At 36.4% G+C, this 14,562-nt stretch overlaps 2 protein-coding genes and 1 pseudogene across 2 annotated transcripts; all 3 read right to left on the reverse strand.

Moving 5' to 3' along the window:
• Positions 1–3,318: 3,318 nt before the first annotated feature.
• LOC139734378 (melatonin receptor type 1B-B-like) lies at positions 3,319–4,413 on the reverse strand (annotated as a pseudogene).
• Positions 4,414–8,373: 3,960 nt separating this feature from the next.
• On the reverse strand, positions 8,374–9,468 carry LOC139734379 (melatonin receptor type 1B-B-like). Its single transcript, XM_071645168.1, has one exon. It carries the CDS (start codon positions 9,466–9,468, stop codon positions 8,374–8,376), a length of 1,095 nt encoding a protein of 364 aa, XP_071501269.1.
• Positions 9,469–13,008: 3,540 nt separating this feature from the next.
• On the reverse strand, positions 13,009–14,106 carry LOC139734380 (melatonin receptor type 1B-B-like). The gene has a single exon (XM_071645169.1). It carries the CDS (start codon positions 14,104–14,106, stop codon positions 13,009–13,011), a length of 1,098 nt encoding a protein of 365 aa, XP_071501270.1.
• Between the last annotated feature and the right edge of the window lie 456 nt (positions 14,107–14,562).

The raw sequence follows: 14,562 nt of genomic DNA on the forward strand, positions 1-14,562 counted from the left end.
TTAACAGTATTTCTTGTACATGGTTACTATAATTCGGCATGTATCATCGGTCTAAACCGGAGTTGGTATTAAAATAATCCAAACTTGCCCATGACAAACAAGTAACCACATATGTAATAATAAATGTTAAAACTCATAATAATGCACTACCACATTAAAGCGTTTACCCAACGTTCCGATAATGCGCCCATTTCTATACTACCGGCACAATCGATTATGACAAATTATAATCGAACGGTTAAATCGAATTTCGTTACAGTATATACATATATATATGTATATATATTCATATACATATATACATTTATATATATATTCATATATATATACTTACATATATATATATATATATACACACACACTCACACACAAACAAACACTCATAATAATACAGTGTGAACACATTGCGAACACAATGTGAAAACACTGTGGGACACTGTGTTCTTTCCGTCAGGGTATGTATAGGTGTATATTCCAAAAAGACGATGAATAAGGCAATCTCAAAAACTCTTTAGATTGCGTGAACTTATTTGTAATATTGGTTTCAACTTAAATGAAATGACAAATGACTGAATACTAGTCCTTACGAAGGCTGGCTAATATTCGATATTTTTTTTTTGTTGCTTTAAACGAATGCATTCGGTGATGATTGTTAAAGAAAAAAATTGTGAATTTGACAGAGAATATAACTTTTTGCACTAACTTAAATGTTTATTCCGCCTTTGCATAGACAAACGTAAAAATGTGGCATTTGATGGTTCGATAATAAATCAGTCTAATGACAATATTGATAAAAATAAAACTGAACAGTTCAGCTGAACATTTGGACAATTACAGTTGAAATTCTCTTAAGAGATAGGATCTACATGAATTTAGTGGCAGTTTTCCGTTCTGAATAACTTTTACGTGCATTCGACATTGTGCGTAAGGACAATTTCTAAATTGAAACAGGGCATACATGCAACATGTATATATATATATATATATATATATATATATCAGCAATAGGTTTCTGCTTGGAGTCCAACAAAGTATTGATTCACAACAGTAGTCCATATGAAAACTCCGTGAGAGACGTAGTGAAAGAAATGAGGCACCGAATCTCTCGCACTATATATATATATATATAATTTTTATATACTTCCTCTTTGTAAAGAAACAGAGAGAGCCTTATAGCCTTGTCTGACTTTTCATTGCAATGATGTTCAAATGGTTAAAAAACATTCAAACATAAAAAAAAGTTTCGAAGATTAGTTAATATGCAGCCATAGTAGCTACCTACACATAAAATTAACCAATATCACTATGATACTGTTAAAGGGGATGGCGAGTAACTGATCAGTGGGAATCAGTGGAAATGATGGAGGATGATTGTTCCAATCCTTGTGGGATTCATTTCAGAGTACATTATATATTGTTGTGTGAAAATTATTTGCTCCAGAATGGTCTCATATTCAGGTAATGTGCAGTTTAATGTTTCCAGGTTAGCATGCCTGTACAGTGACGGGGCGATTAAACTGCACATTACTTGTATAGACCATTCTGAAGCAAATGATTTTCACACAACAATAGATATATAATGTACTCTTAAATGAATCCCACAAGGATTGGAACAATCATCCCCAAGGATTGGAACAATCATCCCCCAGCATTCCCACTAAATCCCACTGATCAGTTACTAGCCATCCCCTTTAAATGCTTCCATTAATTTATTTCAACATTGCTTTTCACAAACAAATAAATGAGTATGGTGATTCAGACAATTCACAATTTTAAAATCTATTTTAGGATTTAATGATCATTTAAATAACATTTGTGTTCGCAACATCTTACACAACATCAGAGACAATGTTTGCATAGAGGAGCATTGACGCCTGGTTCGTCAAACAGCCAACATCGTTAAACAACACCTTTCACACCTCAACACGACTGTGTAGGAATGATGTAGATGTTAGCCAACACGTGTCAAACAAAAAGTCTAATTTTCCTCTTCAGTGAAGTACCACAGAGAATGTCAGAATTTTGTTTTGTTCAGATTCAACGAAATGATACAAAATATATATCACTAAGGCGCTATTTTCCGTGCGGTATATGCAAATACCTAATGCCAATAACCAAATCTATCGGCTGCTGATCTCGAGCCTGACCCAAAATGGGAGTGATTGTCCATTAGTGATATCCAATTATGTCGACTTGCCTGAGTCTATACTTTTAAATTCAAAGTCAAAGTCAAAGTCAAAGTTTCAAATTCAAACTTTCGTAAGCCGTCAAAGACTATCTTAAAAATAATAAACTACTTCACCGAATTTTAAACTGTTAGTCGCCCCTCCTCTTAGAGGGGAAAATCCAGTCCAAATAAAGTTAGTCTGATAAGAAAGAGTACAATATTACGAGTTCAACAGTAAAATTTTGATCGAAATCGGGTGAAAAATAAGGAAGTTAAGACATTTTGAAGTTTCACTACTATTTCAGGAAACAGTTCTTGAACGGGTAATATAATATGCAAATGGAAAAGTGAGCATGTCATACCTTCACAACTTGCCATATAGTTTGTACATAAAATTTTGGCATTTCCAGTTTTCAATTCAAACACAATTATGCCCAAGGCTCAAATCCGGATATATGTAACTGATCACTCTTCTGAAGTTATTCAATAAGAATAACGTCATGTTTTAGACTTGAATGACAGAAACATTGAATTTTTGTCATTTTTTGTACCCGATCAATGAAAAATTGTTAGGTTATGACATGGAACTGTTTTGCAGAAATGAGCAAAACTTGAAAATCTCTTTACTTCCTTATTTTTCATCTGATTTCAGTCAAAATTTTACTGTTGAATTAGTAAGATTTTACTCTCTTTTATCAGATAAACTTATTTTTGGACTGGATTTCCCCTTTAAAACACACAAAGCATGAGTGAAGAGTTTGTTTGTTCTATTTCAGCTTTTTCCCGGCCAACATAAAAAGAGATAAAGCAATGAAATTACCTAGGAGTTAATGTTGAAGTGACCAAAGCTATAAAGCGATAGTTATCTGACGTTTAGATTTGTAACTTTATCTGACGAATTTCACAGTACTTTATGCAATATTACCCCATCTTGCCAACGTAGAACGAAATGGAAAAAAGCGGGAGACGCCCATGATTGTACGCATGCAGATCTTAACTAGGGCGGTGGCTTCAAATCAAACCTCATACAGTTATTACAAGCAAATTAAAGCTAAAGGCCAAAGAATATAATTCAAAGGTTCTTTGTTATTTCGATCTAATCTTTACTGATCTTTTCATTTTTAATTTGAGGGCGTCTAAGCTCTGGCACTTTAAACATCCTGCATCGACGCGGAGATTGAGACCGTATTCGGGATTTCTGTTCTTCCAGCAGTACATCCTTTCTTCATCTTTACATCCACCAAACGCTGTAACCATGGGGATAGCCTGGGAATATCTGACCACCGACGTCGGAATACGCAGAGGGAGATATGACGGAAAAGTGGCTGTTTGAAACAATAGATGAAGGGGTTGATACAAGAATTGATGGAGTACACAACGGCCGTGAATTTGAAATATTTCAGATAGCACGATTCTGTCAGAACACACACAGAATTCGGGAGGACGCAGACGAAATATCCACAAACAACAAAGAAAAGATTCTTTGTGATTTCAATCTCACGTTTGTCTATAGTCATTCGCATGTTAGAAGACTCACTTCCGTGTTGTGTGACAGACTTATCGGGCTTGTCCCTGTAAAATTTTAAAAGATTGCGATGTTGTTTCCTCACATACAGGTAGATCTGCACTTAGCACGACATAATGATGGAAAAAGCTGTAGCAAAGATGACCGCTCCAAAAATGTTCACCACGCGGAGCTGTAACTTATCTCCGTCAAACACGCAGAAATGATTGTTGGCATTGTACCCGAGACGTCCAAAGCCTAAGGATGTTGGCAGGACAATGGACAAAAACGGCGCCAGCCACGCGAAGGCTATCATCATGATGATATTTCGTCCATTGTAGAGTCGCATGTACCTCGTTTTGGGACAGGTTATGAGGACAAATCGATCAAAGCTTATCAATGCAAGATGGGCGACACTTGCAATGAACGCTATAACGCACACCCCACCTGTCATTTGACACACCCATTCTGGTAAAGGTCAACCATCCAGGTTTAATAATGCCACAATTTCAAGACTCGACATGCTGCATCCGATCAGGTCGGAGAGGGTCAGACTCACCACGAAGACGTTGGTGACTGTCTGGAGCTGGCGAGACAGTGAGACGAGCAGGATGACGAAACTGTTGCCGAGCACGCCCGTGATCGTGATCAAGGCGACTACACACGCCAAAACGCTGTTGCTGATTACCAACTCGAAGTCGTCATAAGGGTCGTAAATGCTGACACGTAATGTCGAATTCATCCTGAAATCTGCTAAAACTGGACATTCAGGAAATTAATAGATTAAAGTAGATACCGAATTAAAATAATAAATCGCTTTCGAGGCCACGTCTTATGTAGATGAGAGACACTGATCTCAACACCTTATAAGGAAAAAACAGTGCATTCGAAATGAATAAGTTTATTGAAAATGGATCATGGTAAAGTTTGTAAAGATAAATGAAATAATGTCGGGGAATTTTTCGTGCTGCATATTTTCTTAATGCAAAGATGCTTTCCCAAGGCTTTGGTTTGATAAATTGAATAACAATTTTTTGGAAAGATGTGATAACCAATACAAGAAAACAGACTTATTCAGATAAAATTTCATTGACATCTCAATATCAAAATCAAAAAACATTTTTATACTTATTTGGTTGATTTGAAAAGGTCCCCATTCAAAAGTTTTACAAATTTGGCGAGAAACACTGAATCTTTCAGAAGAGTATGATAGGAATAAATTGTTTCAATTTTGAAATTGGAAATGTATTAAATGATAGAGTAAAACAATGAACTTTCATTCATCGAATATTACGTTTAAAGAAAAGGTAGTTAGATGAAAGTTTACACCAGATATAATTTTGTAATTATTGTAAAGATGTTGAAACAGTTGATGTTTTGTTGGATTGCCCACATGTGAGCTCATTCTAGCAGATATCAAGTTATTTCACTAGTAATCAATTCAACATTGATGAGAAATTGTTATGAAGTGGTTATGATATTGAAATTTAAGATTTGATTCTCCAAAATGTTATTCTTAATTTTGCACAATTTACTACAGTGTATATGCTATGCCAACTTACTTCAAAACAGTTTTCATCAGAATTCAAACGAAAATCGATCAATAATTTGAAATTTCTTGAGAAGGACAAGATAAAGATAACAAAAAACTAAATAGTGTAGAGAATTACGCTTTCTTGTGAATTGTGAATTCACATTTATTTGCGATAAAACCATGCTCTCATATCCTGTGTATTAAAGCAAAATGCTGGTCTTTCCGACACATAATATCACCAAAAGCAAATTCTAGAGTTTCCCTTTGATTGCTCAGTTATTAATTTTGCGTCTTTTTTCAACAGATTGAAGGATGGATTCTTAAGCACACTGGTTTCAAAATTTCAGTGAAAACCGTTGTGGACTTTGTTGTGAGTGAAATATGAGTGAAACAGATTTCTTACCGATGAAATGGTTCCCTCCCGTTTTCGAGGACACTCTAGGACCGAAGAATGTTAGTAGGTAATAGGAATTCGACTATCAAGCTGTTTCTGTATATCCTTGGGTTTGGAGCTTTCTCCAGACGATAATGACATGTGTTGAATTCTCAACATTTATTGCCGATTAAAAACGCTCTACGAAAGCCAGGCCATTGGCTGTTGGTCGTGACGCATGATATGAAACATATAACAATCACTCCGCCTCTTTTTGATTTCGCTTAAAAGAGCATTTCGAGGATTATACCCACAACCACCTAATCATCTGATCATACTCTCGTATAAGATCTGCCACTACTGAAAAAAAAAACCGATAAAGAGAACCCCTTTGCCACATTCATAAACTGACATTGACATTGACTCAACTTATTTGCCGGGAAAATACATCGCCAGGGAGAAAGACGAAGGAAGAGAGAGGATGAGAAATCATTGTAAAGAATCATGTGCTTTATTGTATATGATTAAAGTGCGCACTCACGTCATGAACCTTATTGGGAGGAACATAAGTAGGTGTGCATACAAGCAGCTACTATTTTTATTATCATTTTTATTATTATAACATAACTCATGGACTTATCATAATATCATTCATATACATTTCCTTCCATTAAAGTAAATCATTTGAACGATCAATCTTCCCCTCAAAGTCAATATCCCATACGTATTCCACAACTTGTTGCGTTGTGTCAACAAAATGGGCACTCCGTAAAGCAGTTACAGTGGTTTGCTTTTCCATATTACTCACAACGTCTCTTATTACTTTGTTCTATGATTACGTGCGACTATGAATACAAACTAAACTTCCAAAACTTCTCTTCTATTTCTTACACTCATGCTTGAATTAAGTTTTGCAAATAGATGTGGAAATGAGAAAAATATAGGTTAGAGGAGGTGTTTATATCATATCTGACTTTAGCTTTTAACCTTCTGTGCAGAGTTAAATAGCGGTATATTGGAAATTATCTTTCCGTTAATAGGTTTTCGGTAAAAAAATCAGCACTCATATACAACACAAAACAAAGATTAGAACTGTTACATTACTCTGAATAAGCTAACATAATCGCGAAAGTGTAGATTGAATGAACATAGGTGCTTTCTTAAATATAGTCGTTGACTGAATATTGGATTAATATATATGAATGTTAATTGATCCTTTCCACTGTGTAATGTCCATAACACGACATTTATCTAGTGTTCCGGTAATAAAATTGAACGCCTAATTTATGACACTTCCATGAAAACACGTGGTGATGAACAATGCGGCTGAAAATTTGGAGTCGCAATCAAAATTCTTCTGAAACATCAATATCTGTTTAGTAGCAATTGTCTCTTTACCTGAAATTATCTGCATTACTTGAGCATGTATTCAAAATTTCGCACATAGACAATTCTTTAATATTGCCCAAATGCCACAGGATTATTTCTCTCGCCATATTATAGACCCTGTCTAACATTGTAATGCAGCTGGCAATGTTCAAATGATTAGAAAACATTCAAACTTAAAAAAAAAAACCCTCGAGAATTAGTCAGCACAAAGGGACTATTAAGACATCGTGAACAATATCACCATGTTACTATTAAACCATTTCGAATTTACTTGTCTCAACACAAATTTTTTAAGGAAGGATTTAAAAAAAATATTAGTTTCAATTCATCGAAAGAGTATGGTATATTCGACCATATTCAGTATTTTTTTTTTCAGATCTAACGAGAATTTTCAACAGCACTTTCGTTTTCATTTCCGAGACACAGTGTGCATGTGTGATCATTAACCTCAGATTCGTCAGAAACTAAACGATGCCTTTCACTCCTTAAAACGACTGTGTGGGAGAAGTAGATGTCACCTCACATAATATGTCAAGCAAAAAGTCTTATTTTCCCTTCCATGAAGTGACAGAGAATATCAGCCCTTTGGGAATTTAAGATATCACTACAATATTAAAGATAGCATATGCTCGGTTTTCGGTTCACCATGTGTGAGTCCTTAAAAGGACTGTTGGAATGACAGGAGGAAAGAAAAAGGATAGGATGAGAGGCAAGAATTGAGTGAGAGTATTCTATCTGGAGTGTGTGTAGTCCTGAAAAGCTCTTCTATCCCTCTCCGGTTCACAGTCATTTTCAGGACTACACACACTCCAGAAAGAATACTCTTACTCAATTCTTGCCTCTCATCCTATCCTTTTTCTTTCCTCCTTTCATTCTAACAGTCCTTTTAAGGACTCACACATGGTGAACCGAAAACCGAGCATATGCTATGTGCACCACCATGCAAACGCCTTCCTTAAAGAATCATCTGAATATCAAAGATACTACTAAGGTATCATATGCCAGATATGCATACGCGTTTGTTTGATTGGGTTTTTTTTTTAAATCTGTTTTTCCCTACTTGTAAGCCAGAAGGAAAAATAGTATAACAACGAAATGGCATGCGATTAATGTTCAAAATAGGCAAAGTTTTGAAACAATCAATCATCTCAAATTATAATTCATAATTTCTTCGGACGAATTATAAATACTACATGTATATCATGACAAATTAATTGCATTTTTCTAAAGAAGAACAAAAAGGTCAACGCCTTCCCCTCCATTCTAAGAAAGAATTGACTAGAATGGTCCTTAAAACAAAAACGACATTATTCAACCTATAATAAAAAGGGTATTTGTTATTTCGATCTGATCTTTGCTCGTACGCCGTCTAATTTTAAATGTGTGGGCGTCGGAGCTCTTGCTCCTTATACATCCTGCAGCGATGCAGAGATTGAGACCATATTCGAGATTTCTGTTCTTCCAGTTGTACCTCCTTTCGTCATCTTTACATCCACTAGACGCTGCAACCATGGAGATGGCTTTGGAATATTTGACCACCGACGTCGGAATACGCAGAGGGAGATTTGACGGAAAAGTGGCTGTTTGAAACAATAGATGAAGGGGTTGATGCAGGAATTGATGGAATATACGACGGCCGTGAATTTGAAATATTTCAGATAGCACGATTCTGTCAGAACACACACAGAATTCGGGAGGACGCAGACGAAATATCCACAAACAACAAAGAAAAGATTCTTTGTGATTTCAATCTCACGTTTGTCTATAGTCATTCGCATGTTCGAAGACTCATTTCTGTGTGGTGCCACAGACTTATCGGGCTTGTCCCTGTAAAATTTTAAAAGATTGCGATGTTGTTTCCTCACATACAGGTAGATCCGCACATAGCATGACATAATGACGGAAAAAGCTGTGGCAAAGATAACCGCTCCAAAAATGTTCACAATGCGGAGCTGTAACTTATCTCCGTCAAACACGCAGAAATGGTTTTTGGCGTTGTACCCGAGACGTCCAAAGCCTAAGGATGTTGGCAGGACAATGGACAAAAACGGCGCCAGCCAGGCAAAGGCTATCATGATGATTATATTTCGTCCATTATAGAGTCGCATGTACCGGGCTTTGGGACGGGTTATGAGGACAAATCGATCAATGCTTATCAGTGCAAGATGGGCTACACTTGCAATGAATGCTATAACGCACACCCCACCTGTCATTTGACACACCCATTCTGGTAAAGGCCAACCATCCAAATTTGATAATGCCACAATTTCAAGACTCATCATGCCGCATCCGATCAGGTCGGAGAGGGTCAGACTCACAACGAAAACGTTGGTGACGGTCTGGAGCTGGCGGGACAGTGAGATGAGCAGGATGACGAAACTGTTGCCGAGTACGCCCGTGATCGTGATTAAGGCGACTACACAGGCCAAAACACTGTTACTGATTACCAACACTAAGTCCTCATAAGGGTCGTAGATGCTGACATCCAATGTGGTGTTCATCCTGACATCTGCCAATACTGGACATTCAGGGAATGAATGGATGAAAGCAGATAACGAATTAATTACTTTAAAGGGTAAGTCTTATGTGGAAGAAAGACACTGATTTTAACACTTTCGAATCATCTGGTATTAATCATGAAAAAGTTGCAGTAAAAATGAATAAATTCTTAATATTGAAAATGGATCATGGTAAAGTTTTGAAAAGAAAACTAATATTATGTCGACGAGTTGTGTGTGGTGCATATTTCATTATGTAAAGATGCTTTCCCAATGCTTGGGTTTGATAAATGAAATAACAATATTTCGGAAAGATGTGATAAAATACAATAAAAAATATTTGATCCGGATGAAATTGATATCACAATATCAGAAACAAAACAGTGTTATACTTGTTTGGTTGATTTGAAAAGTCCTTAACCAACAGTTTTACAAATTTGGCAAGAAACGCTTAATCTTGCAGAAGAGCATGATTGGAGTAAATTGTTCAAATTTGAAATTGGAAATGTATTTGATGATATATCTAGTAGATGAATATGAATTTACATTCATCGGTTATTGCGCTTAAAGAACGTTAGATGACAGTTTTCACCGGATAATATTTGCAACTATAGTAAAGATGTTGAAACACTTGATGTTTCCTTGTATTGCCAACATGTGAGCTCATTCTAGCAGATATCACTATTTCTTTAGTAATCAATTCAACATTGATGAGAAAATGTTATGAATTGGTTATGAAATTGAGGTTTAAGATATGATTCTCCCAAAAACGTTATCCTGATGTTTGTACAATGTACAACATTATAGAGTTATTATGCTATGCCAAATTACTCCAAAACAGTTAAATGTTATCATTTCTCATCAGAATTCTAACGAGAATTGATCACTAATTTGAAATTTCTTGAAAGAGCAACAGAATGAAATTATTAAAGTACAGTCAAAAGAAATACAAATATTATGAATTGTGAACCGAAATATATTTTCGATAAATTAGGCATGATATCATTACAATTACGGTGTTTGATGTCTTGTGTGTTCAGTTATAAATTTTCGTGTCTGTTTTTCAACAGTTTGCGAAATTGACTCTCAAGCACAACCATTGGTTTGCAAATTTCAGTTAAAACCGTTGTGGATTTTGTTGTGAGGAAAAAAATATGATTGAAACAGTTTTCTTACCGATGAAATGTTTCCTTCCAGTTTTCGAGCACCCTCTAGGACCGAAGAATGTTATTTGGTCGTAGGAATTTGACTATCAAGCTGTAACTGTATATCCTTCAGTGTCCTTGGAGCTTTCTCCAGACGATAATGACATGTGTTGAATTCTCAACACTTATTGCCGATTATAAAATGCTCTACGAAAGCCAGGCCATTGGCTGTTGGTCGTGACGCATTATATGAAATATGTAACAATCACTCCGCCTCTTTTTGAGTTCGCTTAAAAGAGCATTTCGAGAATACATACCCACAACCACTTAATCATCTGATCATACTCTCGTATAAGATCTGCCACTACTGAAAAACCGTAAAGAATACCCCTTCACCACATTCATAAACTGACATTGACATTGACTCAACTTATTTGCCGGGAAAATACATCGCCAGTGAGAAAAAACGAAGGAAGAGAGAGGATGAGAAATCATTGTAAAGAATCATGTGGTTTATTGTATATGGTTAAAGTGCGCACTCACAGTCATGAACCTTACTGGGAGGAACATAGCAGGTGTACATAGTAGCAGCTACTATTTTTATTGTTTTCATTATTATAATTATTATTATCATAACATAACTCATGGATTTATCATAATATCATTCATATACATTTCCTTCCATTAAAGTATATCATTTGAACGATCCATCTTCCCATAAAAGTCAATATCCCATATATTCCCCAACATGTTGCGTTGTGTCAACAACATGGGCACTCCCTAAAGCAGTCATAGTGGTGTACTTTTCCGTATTATTCACAACGTTACTTATTAATTTTGTTCTATGATTACACGCGACTATGATTCTACCCTTAAGTTCCCAAACTTCTCTGTTCTATTTCTTATACTTAGCCTACTGATTTTTCCACAATTGAATGTAGTCATGTGCCATGTTTGGATTAGGTTTTGCAAATAGTTGTGGAAATGAGAAAAATATAGGCTAGAAGAGGTGTTTATCATCTGAATTTAGCTTTTAAACCTCCGTGGAGAGTTAAATAGCGGTACATTGGAAATTATCTTACCGTTAATATGTTTTCGGTGAAAAAATCCGCACTCATATACAACACAAAACAAAGATTAGAACTGTTACATGACTCTGAATAAGCTAACCTGATCAAGAAAGTGTAGATTGAATGAACATATTCGAAATATAGGTGTCTACTTAAATAATATAGTCGATGACTGATTATTGGACTTAATAGATATAAATGTTAATTGATCCTTTCCACTGTATAATGTCCATAACAGACATTTATCTAGTGTCCCGGTAATAAAATTGAACGCCCAATTTATGACACTTGTCTCTATACCTGAAGTCATCTCCATTTCTTGAGCATGTATTCAATATTTCGCACAAAGACAATTCTTGAATATTGCACAAATGCCAAACGATTATTTTTTTCTCGTTATATTATACACCCTGTCTAACATTATACATGCGGTAATGTTGAAATAATTAGAGAACATTCAAACTTCAAAAAAGAAATCGAGAATTAGTCAGCACAAAGGGACTATTAAGACATCGTGAACAATATCACTATGTTACTGTTAAACCATTTCGAATTTACTTGTCTCATCACAAATATTCTGAGGATGGATTTTAAAAAAAATCATTCGTTTCAATTCATCTAACTAACGAGTATGGTAAATTCGACCATATTCAGTTTTTACTTTTTTCATATCTAACGAGATTTCTCGACAGCATTTTCGTTTTTATTTCCGAGACACAGTATGCATGTATGATCATTAACCTCAGATTCGTGATACAACCACCACTACTAAACGATGTCATTCACTCCTCAAAACGACTGTGTAGGAGAAGTAGATGTCACCTCACATAATATGTCAAACAAAAAGTCTTATTTTCCATTCCATGAAGTGACTTGGGAAATTTAAGATATCACAACAATTTTAAAGATACTACTAAACTATCATATGCCAGATATGCACATGCGTTTGTTTGATTAGTTTTTTTAATCTGTTTTCCCCCTCCTTGCAAGCCAGAAGGGGGAAAAATAGTATAACAACGAAATGGCATGCGATTAATGTTCAAAATAGGAAAAGTTTTGAAACAATTAATCATCTCAAATTATGATTCATTATCCTTCGGACGATTACAAATAAAACATGTATATCATGACAAAGTCATTGCACTTTTCTAAAGAAGAACAAAAAGGTCAACCCCTTCCCCTGTCTTTCTGTGAGAAAATTGACCAGAATAGTCCTCAAAACGAAAACATTATTCAACCTACAATAAAAAGGGTATTTGTTATTTCGATCTGATCTTTGCTTTTACGCCGTCTGATTATAAATGTGTGGGCGTCGGAGCTCTTGTTCCTTATACATCTTGCAGCGATGCGGAGATGGAGACCGTATTCGAGATTTCTGTTCTTCCAGTTGTACCTTTCTTCACCTTCACATCCACCAAACCCTGTAACCATGGAGATGGCTTCGGAATATCTGCCCACCGACGTCGGAATACGCAGAGGGAGATTTGACGGAAAAGTGGCTGTTTGAAACAATAGATGAAGGGATTGATGCAAGAATTGATGGAGTACACGACGGCCGTGAATTTGAAATATTTCACGTAACAAGATTCAAAGAGCACACAAAAAGAGTTTGGGAGGACGCAGATGAAATATCCACAAACTACCATAAAAAGATTCTTTGTGATTTCAATCTCACGTTTATCTATAGTCATTCGCATGCTAGAAGACTGTGGTTCCTGGGAGCTTTCAGGCTTGTCGTCGTAAAACTGGAGGAGGTTGCGATGCTGTCTCCTGACATACAGGTAGATCCGCACATAGCAAGATATAATGATGGAAAAAGTCGTGGCAAACAAAACCTCTTCGAAGATGTGTACCATGCGGAGCTGGAGCTTGGTTCCATCAAACACACAGAAGTAGTTGGCGGCGTTGTACCCGAGACGTCCAAAGCCTAAGGATGTTGGCAGGACAATCGACAAAAGCGGCGCCAGCCACGCAAACGCTACCATCATGATGATATTTCGTCCCTTGTACAGCCGCATGTACCTCGTTTTGGGACGGGTTATGAGGACAAACCGATCAACGCTGATCAGTGCAAGATGGGCCACACTTGCAACGAACGCTATAACGCATACCCCACCTGTCATTTGACACACCCATTCTGGCAAAGGCCAACCATCCAGGTTTAATAATGCCACAATTTCAAGACTCAGCATGCTGCATCCGATCAGGTCGGAGAGGGTCAGACTCACCACGAAGACGTTGGTGACGGTCTGAAGCTGGCGAGACAGTGAGACGAGCAGGATGACGAAACTGTTGCCGAGCACGCCCGTTATTGTGATTAAGGCGACTACACAGGCCAAAACGCTGTTGCTGATAACCAACTCCAAGTCATCATACGGGTCGTAGATGCTGCCGATAAAGGTTGAATTCACCGTGATCTCTGCCATCCCTGTATATGAAACATTTAAACCCGTTAACTTTTCTTAAATGCACTCGAATCTAGAAGACAGGAAACAAAACAATTACTATGGCACTTCACATCATGTCCTTAAGCCAGTTGAAAGTTGAGCATTATTATCTTAACCACCAAAAACTGATAATCCATGTGATATATCATAACAGAAAAAAACCCTCGAAACTCGGGACGTGAAAATGCACAACAGTCTCCATCCAACAAAATTTGGTCGTTTTATTTGTAGCTTTAAAGCACCTCAAAAATCTATAGACCATCCATATCATATTAATCAATGAAAGTCTGGTGATATCATATTCATGACGAAGAAAATTCAGCAGGTGTTTACATAGCAAATTTATCAGGGAAGCATATCAGCACTGTTCAAGCGCTCCCTTTTTACAGAGAAAACTATGAAAAAAAGTATTTCCAGCATTTTCAAAGATAAGTT

This window comes from Diadema antillarum, unplaced genomic scaffold (assembly GCF_040938485.1).
Source record: "Diadema antillarum isolate AM-2024a unplaced genomic scaffold, OU_Dant_1.0 seq00000523_RagTag, whole genome shotgun sequence".
Taxonomy (NCBI): domain Eukaryota; kingdom Metazoa; phylum Echinodermata; class Echinoidea; order Diadematoida; family Diadematidae; genus Diadema; species Diadema antillarum.

Coding starts and splice junctions, on each gene's coding strand:
- LOC139734379 (XM_071645168.1), bottom strand. CDS start 9,468: ATGAACACCACATTGGATGTCAGCATCTACGACCCTTATGAGGACTTA.
- LOC139734380 (XM_071645169.1), bottom strand. CDS start 14,106: ATGGCAGAGATCACGGTGAATTCAACCTTTATCGGCAGCATCTACGAC.